The 18361-nt window shown below is 40.3% G+C and overlaps 1 protein-coding gene across 2 annotated transcripts in view; it reads left to right on the top strand.

Moving 5' to 3' along the window:
• Positions 1-18361, top strand: part of CSMD1 (CUB and Sushi multiple domains 1) — a 1865804-nt gene that overhangs the window by 1272306 nt on the left and 575137 nt on the right. For both annotated transcript variants that reach the window (XM_075923597.1, XM_006137767.4), the window contains exon 8: positions 12943-13030. In XM_075923597.1, coding sequence (XP_075779712.1) covers positions 12943-13030 — 88 coding nt within the window. The remainder of the gene's footprint in view (positions 1-12942; positions 13031-18361) is intronic.

Here is an 18361-nt window from a genome sequence, read left to right as displayed (position 1 = left end):
TAATAGAGATGTGTCTGTTGGTTTTGAACATTTTTCATGTACTCAACTTCTCATTTAAAAGAAGAAAGAGGATGTATCCATAAGCACCGAGGCATTCACACCCTCCATACTGTTTTAATAATCTTTGTATAAAATATGCCTTGTAAGGTATCATTTAAAGACTAATAACTTCCTGGTCAATAACATCATGGTGAAATGAATTAAGTGTTATCATATTTAAAGATATGAATTCCCCTCATAGAATGTCATGTTCAAGATCAGATGCTCTTGCCTAGGAAAAATTGTTAAATGGGTCTTCCTCGGACAAAAGAATATAGTTTAATCACCTGGGAATTACTTCCAAAGTACTTTGAAACACAGTGGGAATGTATCTACATGTGAAAAACAGGCAATCAAGCTAACAAGGGGTGGAGACAAACCCTATGCCATCATCATGGGAGAAGAGATTGCATTCTTTTTATTCAATTGCATGATAGGGAGCAAGAACTGGGGCTGTAGCTACACTGCACAGCTTACAGCAGCACAACCATCCTCAAAACCCTTAACACTATGAGGCATGCAGTATAGCTGCTCTTTTTCTCTGGGAGAGCTCTGTCCTGCTGACAAAATAACATCCCCCCCCCCCACCCCAGAAGCAATAGTAGGTTTGTTGGTAGCAGAGCATCTCCCCACAACAAATTACTATCCACACTAACATTTTTTGTCAACAAAACTTTTATCAGTTGGGGTGTGCTTTTTCACATCCCTGAGTAACAAAAATGTTACTGATAATATAGCTTAAATAACTTATATTTTAGTGAGCATAACTCCAATAGGAGAACAAGCAGCATGACACTTCCTTTTTGACAGTCTCCAAGTTGCCTACCTCACAGCTGGAAAAAGACTTTTGTTCGGAAGGACCCTTCAAAAGAATCCATTTCAAAGATTCTTTGGACTGTAAAAGAGAAGGGCAAAGAGAAGTCCCAAGTTACTTCTCTTTCACCTAAGAAGATAAAGGTATCAGGCCTTTGATTCTGAGGTTATATCTTGACAGATGGTAGAAATGTGGTGAGTATTTTACCTTGAACCAATTCTAGCTTATAGTTAGTTACTAGAAAGCATTTTTATTTTGCAGCTATTTCTGGCTTTTACTCTTATACTTTTATTCAAAATCTATCTCTTTGGAATGAAAATAAGTGGCTTTATATTTTAATCTAATTCAGTTAAATGCTAACTTAAAAAACTATTCAATTTATTTTTTTTCTGAAATTGAAAATATTTTCACAATTTTAAAAGCACAATCTACATACAGTATATGAAACAGGACACTACATAAGATGAGCATATTTTTACTTTTAAAAGTTACATTAATTCAATACAATTGAATTCATTGATTGACTGACAGTCAGTTACATTATCTAATTTTTTTTTGTATATTGAAGTGGTAGCAAGACAAGTACTAACAAGCATCATATACAATTTTTCACATCTGAATAAGAAAAAATGTAAACACTTGAAGAAGAGTTCTTTTTTTCTGAGTTGCATGTTATTAGTACAAGAGTATATGAGTCCTGGACAATCAACAATTTGTGCCATTTGATGACTTTATTTTATGTGAAATGTGTTGGTGGTCTCAGTGCAGATCTGAGGAGATATGTCAACATCACACATATTACCATCAGTTATCAATCCTTTTTGCTACGTCTACATTGCATCCCTCTTGCGCAAAAGCCTATGAAAATGAAGCGTAGATTAGCATTTTACCACACTTCATTTGCATAATTATTTAGGGGCTGTTTTTACGCAAGAGGCTTTTGTGCAAAAAGGAGCCATCTACATAGCTCCTTTTTGTACAAAAAATCCCTCTTGCACAAGAACCGTTCTTCCTCATTTTTTCAGGAAGATTGGCTCTTGTGTGAGAGGGTTTTTTTGCACAAAAGCCTCTTGCACAAAAATGGCCCCTAATTAATTTTGCAAATGAAGTGTGGCAATGTGCTAATCAATGCTTCATTTGCATAGGCTTTTGCACAAGAGGGATGCAATGTAGACGGAGCCTTTGACAGTGAGAAGTGCTATGCAATGTTCTGTAAACAGAAAGATCCCTGTTCATAGTACTATAATCTAGAACATCAGGGCTACATCTAATTGGTATGATTTTCCGCAAATGCTTTTAATGGAAAAGTTTTCTGTTAAAAGCATTTGCGGAAAAGAGCATCTAGATTGGCACAGACGTTTTTCCACAAAAGCACTTTATGCGGAAAAGCGTCCGTGCCAATCTAGACGTCCTTTTGCGCAAAAAAGCCCCGATCGCCATTTTCGCAATCGGGGCTTTTTTGCGCAAAACAAATCTGAGTTGTCTACACTGGCCCTTTTGCACAAAAGCTTGCGCAAAAGCGACTTTTGCCCGAACGGGAGCAGCATAGTATTTCCACAAGAAGCACTGATTTCAGACAGTAGGAAGTCAGTGTTCTTGCGGAAATTCAAGCGGCCAGTGTAGACAGCTGGCAAGTTTTTCCAGTCTAGACACAGCCTCTGTGCTTAATGTTAGCTTACACACTGGCTTTAACTAATTACTGAGAATGATCAGTCGTTGCCAATAAACCTCTCTTCTGGTTTGGTTTGGCTGTCTTTAACTGCATCCCTTGCATTGCCTTCTCTGCATGTATAAAGCAGAAGATTCAAACAAATTCCTTTCTCCTCCTCCTTCTCTTCAAAGCTCTTCTACCGTTAGTTGAATTTGAACCATAAAAATTCTATAATGTAAAATCATGCTTATTTCACAATTTTCAGAATATTTCTATTTGAAATAGATCAAATACAGTCCAAAAAAAAACCTTGCCAATCTAGCTAGACACAGCCCATATGATTTAAATTCACTAGATATTTTAGCTTGATGGGGGAAAGTGATGAGAAATGAAAATGATCATGGAGAAAAAAAAGAACACTTTAAAACATAAATAAATTGAGATCTTTTCACGCTATTTAAAATGTACATATGTCACCAAACTTTTTAAGAGAAAAAGTGGTTCCAGTAACCACTAGCAATGGAAGTTTTCTAGTGAGATTAGTAAAGTGAAATAATCAGACTAGAAATAATTAAATATGTTAAAAAATTACAAATAATTCTTATTTATTTTATAGTGCCAAAGAGTCATAGTCATGGACAACACATTATACAATCTCGGAACAAAAACAGTGGCCACAGTTCAAACCATTTAAATTATTAATTAAACACAAGATGAGAGAGGAATACAGTGCAGAATACAGTAAAACAGTGAGACAAGAAGTGGTAGTCTCAGCACATCAGAGCCCTAGCAATTTGCAAGAGAATGAAAAGGTGGATTTTGAAGGGTGCTGAGGTAGCTTAGTGGGGAGCTTCTGTAAACTGTGAGGGGCAGCATGGGGTAAAGGATGAAGACACTGGTTTGAAAAACTCAGTGAGTGATGATGGAGGCTCTCATTATGGACCAGTGGGAGGTGGGGAGGTGAACATGTCAGTGCTGGTTGTGAGAGGATAGCTAGTGTGGGATTGTATCACGAAAGGCTGTGACAGTGAAAACTATTGATATAATAGAGAAAGGGGAACTAGTGGAGGAATGTGAAGAGACAGATAACATAAATAGTTTAAGAGAATTATCTTTGCAGCAGTATTCTGAATGGATGTGAGTAAGGCAAGATTCATTTATCAAGACCAAAGAAAACAGGTTGCAGTAATTAAGATGAAAGATGATGAGAGCTTCAGCCATGTGGCTAGATAGTAACGGCTATACCTTTTGTTATAGAAAGAATACGCAAGATTTAGACATAACATGAACATGAGGACTTAAAGAAATAGCATAGATGAGGATGATGACCATGTTACACATTTTTTCAGAAAGAATAGTGATGTGTCTACAATGATAGATGGATGTAAAATAACCTCTTAATTGGGTTCACTAGTGTGTCTTTTAAAAGTGTTTAGTAGAAGTGAGATGAAAAAATGTTGATGCTGAAAAAATGATTGGAAAATGGAGGGAAGTGATTGAAAAGGGGAAATTCTGGGTAAATACCACAGTGCTAGCAAGCAAAGATTTTTTGTATATCTGAATGTTAAAAATGTTTAGAGAATCTTAAAGACATTTAAATTACTAAAGGTAACCAACAACTTGATTTAATTTGAGCAGTTTGTTTTCTTCTCACATCCTCACCCAACAACAGGGAAAGATAAGACCAGGCAAGCTTGTCTTGGGCAATGAGAGGTAACTATCATGTCACGACAACATATCATAACAACCAAGAGCTTGGACTATGTTTAACAAAGCCTATGCTGCAAGATATGGTGGATCTCAGATGTATGACCCCTGCCATTTTTAAAGGAGCAGTTTATGTCTGGATGAAGCCCTGTCTCCTCACATAGCAATTCTTATAAATGTGAGGAGACAGGGCTTTGGTGAAGAAGAAAATTCTGGAAGGGTCCTCTTGTGGTGAACAATCATATGGTGTTTGCCTTTGAATCACCGTCATTTGAAACTAAAACCATTTGAAACGACAAATGTTGTAGAGTTTTCCAGAGAAAAATCAGATATTTAAAAATAATTAATTTCTTATTAATGAAAAATCAGGTTTTGCATTAAATAGAGTTGTTTGCTGTATAAATCCATGGTATATTCACACTGAATACTGTGACATGCTCTGGTCACCCCACACCTTATAAAAAGACACATTAAAATGGAAAAGGTACAGAGAAGAACAACAAAAATGAATAAGGGCACGGAAAAGCTTCCACGAGGAGAGAATTAAAAGACTGGGACTGTTCAGGTTGGAAGAGAGATAACTGAGGGGTAGTAGATATGAATCATGAATGGTGTCAAGCGAGCAAATATGGAAGTAATATTTACCCTTTCACAAAACACAAGCAGTATGGTCACCAATTAAATTAATAGCAGATTTGAACTAACAAAAGGAAAAACTTCACATGACAAGCAGTTAACTTGCAGAACTCATTGTTATGGGATGTTGTGAAGGTCGAAAGTACAAGTGGGTTTGAAAAATAATTTGATAAGTTCATAGAGGAAAGATCCATCAGTGACTATTAACCAAGATGGTCAGGAATGCAACCCCATGCTCTGCGTGTTCCTAAGCCTTTGACTGTCAGATGCTGAGACTGGAGGACAGGGGATGAGCATCTTGATAATGTCCCTGTTCTGTTTATTCCCTCTGAAGTATCTAGCATTACCCTGCTGGAAGACAGGATATTGAGCTAGACAGACTCTTGGTCTGACACAGTATAGCTTTTCTTAAGAGGGAAAGCAAACTACTCAGTGGAGATACTTTGCATAACATTGCCAATTTTTAGCTTGCTTATTTCAACACATTATTACAAATGAATCCTCAGAGAAAAGTACAAATCATTCTCTATAAGTATAGGCCTATGAACATAAGAACATAAGAACGGCCGTACTGGGTCAGACCAAAGGTCCATCTAGCCCAGTATCCTGTCTACCGACAGTGGCCAGCACCAGGTGCCCCAGAGAGGGTGGACTGAAGACAACGATCAAGCGATTTGTCTCTTGCCATCTCTCTCCAGCCTCTGACAGACAGAGGCCAATGACACCATTTTATCCCCTGGCTAATAGCCTTTTATGGACCTAACCTCCATGAAATTATCTAGCTTCTCTTTAAACTCTATTATAGTCCTAGCCTTCACAGCCTCCTCTAGCAATGAGTTCCACAGGTTGACTACACGCTGTGTGAAGAAGAACTTTCTTTTATTAGTTTTAAACCTGATCCCCATTGATTTCACTTGGTGTCCTCTAGTTCTTCTATTTAGGGAACTAATAAATAACTTTTCTTTATCGGCCCTCTCCACACCACTCATGATTTTATAGACCTCTATCATATCCCCCCTCAGTCTCCTCTTTTCTAAACTGAAAAGTCCCAGTCGCTTTAACCTCTCCTCATATGGGACCCGTTCCAAACCCCTAATCATTTTAGTTGCCCTTTTCTGAACCCTTTCCAAGGCCAAAATATCTTTTTTGAGATCAGGAGACCACATCTGTACACAGTATTCAAGATGTGGGCGTACCATAGTTTTATACAGGGCAGTAAGATACTCTGGGTCTTATTTTCTATCCCTTTCCTAATAATTCCTAGCATCCTATTTGCCTTTTTGACTGCCGCTGCACACTGTGTGGAAGTTTTCAGAGAACTGTCCACGATAACTCCAAGATCTTTTTCCTGATTTGTCGTAGCCAAATTAGCCCCCATCATACTGTACGTATAGTTGGGGTTATTTTTCCCGATGTGCATTACTTTACACTCATCCACACTTAATTTCATTTGCCATTTTGTTGTCCAGTCACTCAGTTTGGTGAGATCTTTTTGGAGTCCCTCACAGTCTGCTTCTGTCTTTACTATCCTAAACAGTTTGGTATCATCCGCAAACTTTACTACCTCACTGCTTATCCCTGTCTTCAGATCATTTATGAATAAGTTGAAAAGGATTGGTCCCAGGACTGACCCTTGGGGTACACCACTAGTTACCCCTCTCCAATCTGAAAATTTACCATTTATTCCTACCCTTTGTTTCTTGTCTTTTAACCAGTTCTCAATCCAAGAAAGGACCTTCCCTCTTATCCCATGGCCATGTAATTTACACAAGAGCCTTTGGTGAGGGACCTTGTCAAAGGCTTTCTGAAAATCTAAGTATACTATATCTACTGGATCCCCCTTGTCCACGTTTGTTAACCCCTTAAAAGAACTCTAACAGATTAGTAAGACAGGATTTCCCTTTACAGAAACCATGTTGACTTTTGTCCAACAAATTATGTTCTTCTACATGCTTCACAATTTTATTCTTTACTATTGTTTTGACTAATTTGCCCGGTACTGAAGTTAGACTTACCGGTCTGTAATTGCCAGGATCGCCTCTACAGCCCTTTTTAAATATTGGTGTCACATTGGCTACCTTCCAGTCATTAGGTACAGAAGCCGATTTAAACGATAGGTTACAAACCACAGATAATAGCTCAGCAATTTCCCATTTGATTTCTTTTAGAACCCTTGGATGAATGCCATCCGGTCCCGGAGAATTGTTAACATTAAGTTTTTCTATTTGTTCCAAAACCTCCTCTAATGACACTTCAATCCTGGATAGGTTCCTCAGATTCATTACCCACAAAGGACGGCGCAGATTCAGGAATCTCCCCAATGTCCTCAGCCGTGAAGACTGAAGCAAAGAAATCATTTAGTTTCTCCGCAATGGCTTTATCGTCCTTGATTGCTTCTTTTATAGCTCGATCATCTAGGGGACCCACAGGTTTTTTAGCAGGCTTCCTGCTTCTAATGTACTTAAAAAACATTTTGTTATTTCTTTTTGAGTTTTTGGTTAGCTGGTCCTCAAAATCTTTTTTTGCTTTTCTTATTACATTTTTACAGTTGATTTGACAGTTCTTTTCTATTTATCTCACTAGGATTGGACTTCCACTTCTTAAAAAAATACCTTTTTGTCCCTCACTGCTTCTTTTACATGGTGGTTAAGTCACGGTGACTCTTTTTTAGGTCTCTTGCTATGTTTTTTAATTTGGGGTATACTTTTAAGTTGGGCCTCTATTATTGTGTCTTTAAAAAGTTTCCATGCAGCTTTCAGGGATTTGGCTCTAGTCATTGTGCCTTTTAATTTCTGTTTAACAAACCTCCTCATTTTTGTGTAATTCCCCTTTTTGAAATTAAATGCCAGGGTGCTGGACTGCTGAGGTGTTCTTTCCACCACAGGAATGTTGAATGTTATTATATTATGGTCACTATTCCCAAGCGGTCCTGTAACGGTTATCTCCTGGACCTGATCCTGCGCTCCACTCAGGACTAAATCGAGAATTGCGTCTCCCCTTGTGGGTTCCTGCACCAGCTGCTCCAAGAAGCAGTCATTTAAGCCATTGAGAAATTTTATCTCTGCTCTCTTCCTGAGGTGACATGTATCCAATCAATATGGGGGTAATTAAAATCCCCCATTATTACAGAGTTCTTTATTTTGGTAGCCTCTCTAATCTCCCTTAGCATTCAATGTCAGTATCGCTGTCCTGGTAAGGTGGTCGGTAATATATCCCTACTGCTAATTTCTTATTATTGGAGCATGGAATTTCTATCCATAGCGATTCTATTAAACATGTTGATTCACTTAATATTTTTATTTCGTTTGATTCTACATTATCTTTCATATACAGTGCCACTCCACCACCCACCCGGCCTACTCTATCCTTTCGATATATTTTATATCCCGGTATGATTGTGTCCCACAGATTTTCCTCATTCCACCAGGTTTCAGTGATGCCTATTATGTCAATCTCCTCATTTAATATGAGGTACTCCAGTTCACCCATCTTATTAGTCAGACTCCTAGCATTTGCGTACAAGCACTTTAAAAATTTGCCACTGCTTATTCGTCTGCCCTTCCCTGATGCATTGGATTCCTTTGTATGCGGTTGTTTGTTTGCTCTGGCCCATGGTTTGCCCTCTCCCCTCCTCTCTTTCTGACTACAGCTTAGAGAATCTCTATCAATGAATTCTCCTCTAAGAGAAGTCTCCCTCCGATTTACGTGCATCTCCGCACCAATCGGCTTTCCCCCATCTCTTAGTTTAAAAACTGCTCTATGGCCTTTTTAATGTTTATGAATGTAAGGGTGGTTAGGTTTTCTTCCTTCTCATTTAATATCAATGTTTTGTTGTTATTTTTAATAAAATAAGAGGCACGTAGTGTCATTCAAAATATAATACACTTCAACCACCATAACACAGGCAAAGTTGCTCCTGTTCTTGTAAAGCTGGCCAGGATGAAGCTTTAAAATGACTGAAAACACTTGTTGCTGTTTCCTCATTCTTCTTCTGGAACAATACTTCTATCTAATTTTCAGCCTTGCCTAATGAAAGCATTTTGGGGAGGGTCAGTTTCTCTCTCTCTTTTTTTGGAGGGTGGGGGACTACTTAACCTTGTATCTAAAAATAAAACTTTCTGCCTTGCCATCAGCATTAACACCATGGAACCAAAATTTGTTTGCCCATTCTGTCAATGACGTATGGGACAGAATAGAATCTAGAGTATTCTGCCATAGTTGTAATGACACTTCTGTGTTGACAGCAATAAATACTTGACTTTGTCAGAAACCTGAGGAAATATGTAAGAAGAAGATTAGATATTGCAAGAAGCATATATGCAGCAGGAAGCTGTTAGTTTAGCAAAGACAGTTTTCTGACCATAACCATGCTTTAAAACTGACGCTTGAAACAAATTTATTATGAATATTTATAGATGAACACATGTCAAAAAATAAATGTAGCTAGCAAATTGAATTCTAAGAATAAGTAGCATTTTTGTTTATTAGCTGGTTTGTCTTGTTCTTAATCACTGTGCTGACACAGAATAGTTCATATTCAAATAAGTGGTACTATTTATTAAGACTTATTTGCATGAATTAACTGAAGAATCATGCTTAGAAATGTTTCCTTGATCATCGCCTTGGATAGATATAATGTTAATATTGTATACACTGATATGGAAATACTGTGAGTCAGAAGCTCCAGAATTGGATTTTTAATCTTAACAATTTGATTTATGTCACAATATACCAGGAAGGAACTTCTTTTAAGTTAGCTGTTATGTTTCACAGCTAAAATGTTCATTTTTTTTAGCTGTATCTGGAAATACATCCTTCATATTATGATAATCTTTCATCAGATGATTTTGAAGAACAATTTTGGAACAGACGATATATAGTATCATACATGGAGAAAAGAAATGAATACAGTTTTTAACTCTGATTTGGCTGTGGGTGCTGTTATTTTCTATACCTTTAAAATCATTGAATCTCAGAGACAAAAATGGAGGTGATTCAGACATTGAAATGTCCCATAATTATTGCAATTTTGTCAGTTTTAGGAGGAAGCAGTACTTGGGGCAAGCAATTCTGCACTTATAACAGCTTTTTACTTAGCTGTATTTTTGTAGCACTGCAATGCCTTTCTGATATGAATTGATTTCCATGAGTATTTCTCATCTTGTATAAAGCTTTAGCTTTCAGATAAATTAATTGCCCATGATTCTGCTGGAACAGGCAGTCAGGATTTATAGCTCTTATCTTCTGATTGTACATAACCTGTTTGTCACCATGCTTCCTCTGTGCCACCTTATTCTATTCAAAAGCCTATCACTGCTTGAGAAATTTACATCTAATCTTCCATCACCTCTCAATCGTAATGCTGTCTTCTGTCATCTGTAATCCACTCAGGCCTGTCTAATTCATTCTGTGCTGCTAAAGCATTCCAACTAAGTACATTTTCTATATTCAAGAAGAGAGTACTACCTTAGTTAAAGGGCTTTCAGTGATTCTGAAGATGACATAATTTTTTTTCTTCCTCAATTCTTCATAGAGGGAAGCAAAAAAGAAATTGTGAATATATGTGTTTATATGTGAGAGAGGCTGACTCTATTTATATTCAGTTCTGTGGGGGCTATAAACTCTAAATGTATTTTGCATGCCATTATCTCTATATTTGTAATCAATGCAATATTTAAGTATATTGTGCAAATAATGAAGAGTTACCAGTTTCTAGATAGAAGATAAAAATCTTCAGCACACACTTTATAAGCAAAATCAGAATCTTAGTTTTGTGAGAACCATAATTTTATACAAATGTATCTAACAGCTGTAGGAACTGTGCGCATCTTGAATTGGAAGGGGCTTTTAAGTGTACAGGTAAACTACAGATGGGTAGTTTGCATAATAGCTAGAAAGGAAGCCATTTCAGAAAGTTGCTCATAGAGGTTCCATTTATTGCAGAGTTTGAACTCTGCTTTTAGGCTCATAGAGAATACATACACTATTCTCTATTCTGTCTGGTAGGGGTGAGGGTGCAATGGAAACTTCAAGAATCTTCACTGCTTTCCTATATTTCCTATATGCATCTGACGAAGTGGGTCTTTGCCCACAAAAGCTTATGCTCCAACACTTCGGTTAGTCTGTAAGGTGCCACAGGACTCCTGGCCGCTATATTTCTGAGTGGGCCAGAGTAAATTAATATACTAGTCCATAGAACACATGTGCTTCTAGTGTGGTCCTACAGGGACTTGGTCCTTCACCATTTAACATTTTTTATTAATGAACTAGATGGAAAACTTAAAATCACTGATACATTTGCAGATGACACAGAAATTGCATAAATAAGATGTGTCACTGATTTAGAATGATCTGAATTTTTTGATATTCTGGCCTTATGCAAATAATGTGGATTTTAATATTGCTAAATATATACGTCTAGAACAGTGGGCAATAATTGTTGTCGGGGAGCCACTCCAAAATTTTGGAAAGTAGTTGAGAGCTGCAAACTACTTTTGGAAAGTAGTTGAGAGTTGATATTAAAGGAGGAGATATATGATTTGGGATGGAGGTTGGGTGCAAGAGAGAGAGTGGGGGTCTATGAGGGAGTTTGAGTAAAGGAAGCAGTTATGAGCTAGGGAAGGGGAATGGGGGTACAGGGTTTTGGAATGTGACCTAAGGTAGGAGGGGACTGTGATCTGGGGCATGGGATTTGGCAGGCAGAGGGTTTGGGTATGTTGAGTGGGTATCAGAGGGATGGGGAAGGGAGTTATTGGGGTGCCAGAGGCAGGCTCTGACCAGGAGACTCCCCAGCCAGCAGCCCAACAAGCTTGCCTGCCAGCAGAATTAAACGCTTGCAGCGTTTACAATGTTTTTCAGTGAGCTAGCTAGCCAACCTGCTCCACACATGCACAAGCTGCAGGGCAATGTGCTTGTGTGAATAACAGCCAGAGGTGAGGAGCAGTGTGGGTCTTCATATGCTACCTATTATTCAAAAAGGCAGCTCCCTTTGGCCAGTTTCTAGAAACTGGCCAATGGGATTGTACTGGAGGTGGGGACAGCACCTGAAGTCTTCCCCCCTTCCCTCTGGGACCACAGTTATGAAAGAGAAATGACCTCACAGCTGGTTTTCTGAACAATGTGTGAGGCTGCAGAGCAAGCAAGGGAGCCTGCTTGAGGCTCCCCACAGCATCTGCGGTCTGGATCTGGTGGTTTGGTGGGCCAGGCCATATTTTGCCCAGGCCTGATGTAGAGCCAAGTCTGTAAGTGCTACTTAAAGGATGGGGAAGCATGGATGAAGTACTCTGAAAAAGATTTGGGGCTTATAGTGAATAATGCAACACTGTGGCCAAACTGGCTAATGTAATCCTTGGATGCATAAACAGGGGATCTCTAGTAGGAGTCACGAAAGTATCTTATTTCTGTATTTAGCACTGTTGCAACTGTTGCTGGATTACTGTGTTCATTTCTGGTTCCCACAATAGAAGGAGGATTTTTATAAATTAGAGAGGATTTAGAGAAAAGTCATAAGCGTGATTTAAAGGTTAGAAAACATGCCTAGGCTCAAGGAGCAAAATCTTTGTACATGATAAATAAGTTTAAGGAATAAAATGATTGTAATGAGCTCAGTGTGAAAGAGAAAGGTATAGCACAATCCAGTGGATGGAAGCTGAATTTAGCCAAATTCAGACGAGGAATAATGTGTATATTTTTAATGGAAAAAGTATACAACCATCCATTGAAACAATTTATTAAGGGTTATGTTGGATTCTCTATCAGAGACCGTTTCAAAAACAAATTTGTATGTTTTCTGAAATATAAGATAAAGGAATTATTTCAGGGAGATTCTTTGGGGCCTGTGTCATATAGAAGGTCAGGCTGGAGGATCACAATGGGCCCTTGTGGTCTAGGAATCTGTGAAACATATGTATAATAAGATGCAATTTTTGTCTTTGTTTATATTATCTTCTTGAAAAATACACTGAGCATATGATGTTTGGCTGGTAGAACTCAAAGTGTGGATTGGTTAAAGAATCATTTACTTTTTCTTTCTTTCTTTCTTTCTTTCTTTCTTTCTTTCTTTCTTTCTTTCTTTCTTTCTTTCTTTCTTTCTTAGTAAGTCAAGGCGGGGATGCAGTAACATCGGACATGTGTCCTGATCCTGGAATTCCTGACAATGGGAAGAGGACAGGCTCTGACTTCAGGTAGGAACTACACATGTGTTAAAGTGGAAGAGGCTTTCAGGTGTACAAGAAAAGTAAAGGTGGCTGCAGTTTACATAAATGCTTCAAAAAAAGGCCTCTTCAGAAAGTTGCTTGAGGAGATTCCAATTTTTGTTGTCTGAGCCCTATTTTTCGGGCCTTGAAGAATGCAGTAGAGATTTTGTAGAATCTATCAAAGTGTCCTCCCTGTAGATGGAAAGGAACTCTGTAATCTCCCATAACCTGAGCTGCTCTATAAGTTATAATCAGATGAGGAGTAACCTTCAAGTTTTAAATAATACAGTACTAAATAACATTAAAGATTAACTATTTTTCTGTCAGTTGTCAAGAAATACAGGTTGGACCGCCATTGTCCAGTACTTTTAGGACCTAACCCGTCCTGGATGGAGGATTTTGCCGGACCATGGGAGGTCATATCTATCCCTCCTGCTACCAGTCCCCTACCTGCTGCCCTGCCAGTTCTGATCTCCTCCTTGCCTGCCACTCCCGGCAGCTGTGCTGTGACATGCTGGGCAGTCCTGTTGGGATGCCCTGGGCCCTGCTGGAGTGTGCCAGGCAGTCCCGCTGACACACCAGGCTCCTGGTCCTGCAGGGCAGTACAGCGGGGGTGCACTGGGAAGCCCAGCTGGGCAGCTCCACTGCAGAGAGCTGGGCTCCTTTCCCTGCAGCCCTTCCAGCCCTCAGGGCTCATAGGCACCGGTGTTCCACTGGGACTCAGTGGTCCTGGAACATCTGTGGTTTTCCTGGACCATGGATGTTGCCAGATAAGAGTGTACCAGTTTACAGAGGTTCAATCTGTATTTAGTTGCCTCTTCTCCCTAAGTAAAACTATTTTTAAATAAACCACTACTTTGTAAAAACTCACACAAACACAGAAAATATGTTTTTAGCTCTGTTGATATATTAGTCACACTGATAGACAGCTAAAGCAAAGTCCCACCTAGAGCAAAAAACTCATATAAAACTGTCCAGAATAAAGGTCCCGGCATAAAATCAATTTATTGTCCCAAGTACAAATCATTAAGTTCAGTTGGTATCCTGTCCTACTGTTCCCCATGTATCATACCCTGGCATCTTAGACCATTCTGGGACTTTGTTAGTCCTCTTCTTTCCCTGGGTAGCCACCCCATCCCTTCCAATTGAAGTACAACTACACTCTTCCAGTGGGAACCTCCCACCGCCTTTTTGCCAAAAGCATCCTTTCTAGGAGAGCATTCCCACTCTTGCCAAGCCTGTCACAGTCCTTATAGGTTCAGATCTCTTTCTTAGAAATATCAGTAGGCCAGTTCCTCTGATGCTCCCTTGTCTGGGCTCCAGCTCTTTGGCTTAGAGCCAGAAGTCAACTGCTTTTGCTGCTCCAATACGTTCATGCTTTAGGTCTTGGCTTGGAGATACCATTCAGCAAATCTCTATTCCTGTGTTCCTGCTTTCACTTTCCTTTGAAACCACAATTTCCTGATTCTGGAAGCTCTCACCTCCTGTCCTTTCTCCTTGCTGACCCGAACCCTGATTTCCTGTGTCCCTCCGGTTCAGTAGGTCTTGACACCAAGAGCCAGTTACGCTCTTTTTAGCACAATTAAGTGTTATGTACTGATGAGGTACAGATACATTGGCCTTGCTTCCTCAGAAAGGTCCGGCATCACTTTGTGACAGAGCCTGTAATTATAAGGGGGAGATTTCTAATTTTAAAGAGAAATACAAAAATATATATCACACACACAAAATCTATTCATTATGTTTGCAAAATACACATGAAAGAAGTTATAATTATTTCAATTTGCTTTCTGCAATTTTTTTTTTCATCTTCTAAAGAAGCATTGACTGAGATTATTTTTCTTGGGAAATAGAAAAAGATGAGAAGGGAAACAAGACAGGTGTAATGGAGAGTAGGTAAGAAAGCAGTTAAGGTAAAGCTACTGGGAGGGCCAGGCAGTATAGCTGGATTAGTGCTTGACACATCCCACATAGTTACCAACTATGATAACTTGAAAGTGACTGTAATATACAGTAAATTATATCTAATAGTTAAACATTTATACTAAAGTTTATATTGTAATTTAAAATGTATATAAAAATGAAACAAAACTGGTTGATTACTTCAATCAGCCAAAACTAACCAACCAAACTTCATGCCACAAGCAGTGTTTTTTACCAGGTAAAGGGCCAAAAGCTGTATGATTTCCTCTGGAACTTTGTTGCTATTGTTTTTACCTGAAAAGTGCTCAGATTCCAAGGTGCTAGGAAGAAAAAGTAGATTCAGGATCAGTAACTACCCCTTTGTCATTTTCTTTGTGGCTTTTCAGTCCTTTTTCTGCTATTTATACTTTTTTCTTGCCTATTATTGTGTGAAAGACCCCACAAATATGAAAACTGCTTCTGCAAAGGAAATATTATAGTTGATCATGTCCTTACTGCAGTGGTCTCCAAACTTTTTACATCTAAGATCATTTTTTAAATGTCCGGTCAAACCAAGGTCTACCCCACTCTTTCCTTGAGGCCCTGAGCTCTCCATTACCCTCTTCTCCATCATTTGCTCTCCCCAGCCCTTATTCACTCTCACCGGGTTGAGACAGGAGGTGAGGGCTCTGGGGTGGGAATGAGGGATTAGAATGTGGAAAGGGGTGAGAGGTGCAAGCTCTAAGAGGGAATTTGGATGCAGGAGGAGGAGGAGAAGTGTACACTGGCTTGGGGAGGGGGCTCCAGGCTGGAAAGTATTGGGGTCAGGTGGAGGGTTTGGGTGCTGAGCAAGCCATAGGCTTGTGGATGTCGGGTGCAGAAGTTTGGGTTGGGTATATGAGAGGCTCAGGGCACAGGTTTGCAGTGTGTAGGTGGAGCAGGAGTGTTGTGGCATAAGACTGGGGATGTGAGTGGTGCAGAAGTTTGGGGATGAGAGTGGCTCAGGGCAGGGGTGTCATGTGTATGATGGACTCAGGGTTGGGGTTTGTGGAGGGTGCGGGCATGTTATGATGCTGAAGCTAGAAGGGATCTTGGCCCCAATTGGGGGCTTGTTGGCCAGGCTTCATTTTTAAATAAAATATTGTGTCCAACATAAAATTTTGTGGGCCCCTCTATGCTCTGAAGTGAGGCCAAAAATGAGGGGTCCGGTGTGTAGGACTGGGCTGCCAGTAAGTGGGATAGGGATGGGGTGCAGAATCTGGGTAGAAAGTAGGGTACAGGAACAAGCTGGGGGTAGGTGTCTGGCCAGGAGGGAGGGGGCAAGAGCAGGGTACTCGTGGGTGTCTCATGGCCAGGAGACAGGAGCAGGGTGCTGGTGGGCTTCAGGCCAGAGAGCAACAGCAGAGTCCTGGTGGGGGCCTGGCAAGGGGGCAGGGTGCTAGATGGTATCTGGCCAAGGGTCAGGGTGCTGGTGGGGGTCTGGCCAGTGCAGGAGCAACTCAGCTGTACCTAGGAGTATCCAGAGATAAGCATCTCTGGGGTAGGATCTGCAAGCAGTGCTGGAAGAAGTGCACTTACAGATCCTTTGAAAAATCTTGCTTCTCTGGATCCTGTGTTACCATCTTAACTTTTGCCTGCCTTCTTGGAGCATGGGGAAGGAAGGGAACACAAGAAAACATGTATGCTGTTGTGGACAGGGGAGGAGCCCATGATTTCTTGTCTCCCCTGTCTTCCTTCCCCATGCTGCCTTTCTTCCTTTCTGCAGCATGGGGGTGGGGTTGGGCAGGAGAAATCCCAAGGATCTGCACCAGATCCAGCTTATCAGGAATCTGGATCTGGCATGGAGCTCCAGGACTTCCCCCGCATGCTGCAGAAAGCCAGAGCTAGCTCCATTTTTGTGGGAAGCTATAGTGCCAGCGCAGGCTCCTCATTGGTGGTGGGAACAAGGAGAGGCTGAAAATACTTCCTCATGATCGACTGGCAATGCCCCCACAATTGACCAGTTGATTGCAATTGACTGGTTGGGGACAACTGCCTTAGTGCAACCCCCCTCTTTCCTCCCTGAGCTACTTGGGAACAGGCAATGCTTGCTTGTGTACCTGTGTGCCTGATGTTCTTAAAATTAAAGGAGATCCTGAGTATCTCAGTGATAATGTTGAATTGTTGGGAAACCCTATCCACCCCGTTGCTGTAGACCCTTGCTTCTAAAGGAATATAAAACAGTGGTGGCTACACCCGGCTGGCCATGTATACACTTAAATGCTGGGTCTTGGGAATCTCCAGGAATAAACTTATTCCGGTAATAATGTGAATCTAACTCCAAAATAACAATTATAAATAATATATACCTAATTGATTAAATTAGAATTGACACACCTTGGCTGTATCTACACTGCACCCCTTTTCCGGAAAAGGGATGCAGATGAGACAAGTTGGAATTGCAAATGCAGCGGGGATTTAAATTTTCCCCTCTGCATTTGCATGAACATGGCTACCGCTTTTTTCTGGCTCGGGGCTTTGCCGGAAAAAAGTGCCAGTCTAGACGGGGATATTTCGGAAAATAAAGCCTTTTCTGAAAGGTCCCTTATTCCTGATTTTACTTAACCACTTAAAGAAACAGGGTTTAACAGACTAAAAGTGAATAAAATTAATTAACAAAGTGCACAGAAATAAAGGAAACTTATATAACTGGCATATATACTTCCACCATTTATACCACCCTAGAGTGTGTGCTCCTCTGTATCTCAGTGTCCCAGACACTTGATTGTGTGGGTGCACTTGAAGATATATAGCAGGATTGGAGACAGCACTGTGCAGGTTCCGCGTGTATCAGTCCAGGCAAGGCAACAAGCTGCACAATTCTTCTGACACTGAAGCTGACCCAACCAATGCCAGCAACTCTGGTTCCCTGGGCAGATCACTTTGCCTCTTTTTGGACCCAGAGTCAGTTTGTCCTCTGTGCAGGCAACACTTTCCCAAACAGCCACAGTTACTCATAGTGCCTTCTATCCAGGCCTTTATAAGTCACAGGCACAATGTAGTCAGCAAGAATAAGTCTAAGGTCCGACACTGGGCTCTCAAGGTACAAAAGACTCCACACAGGTATCTGTCAAACACAAGTAATTTATTTCCTGACAGCTAACAGCTGTGCCCCATAAATGGAAGAACAATATAACAAAGAAGCAACATATCTTACGTCCCTTCCTGAAAGCCTGGAACCCCAGGTAGGCTGCGGATGAAATGGGAGGTTGTCTCAGCTTCTGAGGCGCAGGGACCCAAAGTGAGGTTCAAATTGCTGTGCTTTGGTGCAGCTTAAAATACAATTCTCTTGCCTTGTTTTGCAGTTTGGAAATTTCCAGGGGTTACTCATTACTTGCTGATGTAGGGCTCAGCTGTTAGTTATCGATCTGGTTCTGA

This window comes from Pelodiscus sinensis, chromosome 3 (assembly GCF_049634645.1).
Source record: "Pelodiscus sinensis isolate JC-2024 chromosome 3, ASM4963464v1, whole genome shotgun sequence".
NCBI classification, from domain to species: Eukaryota; Metazoa; Chordata; order Testudines; family Trionychidae; genus Pelodiscus; species Pelodiscus sinensis.
The sequence above is the reverse complement of the archived record's forward strand: the minus strand, read 5'-3'. Positions and strand labels throughout refer to the sequence as shown.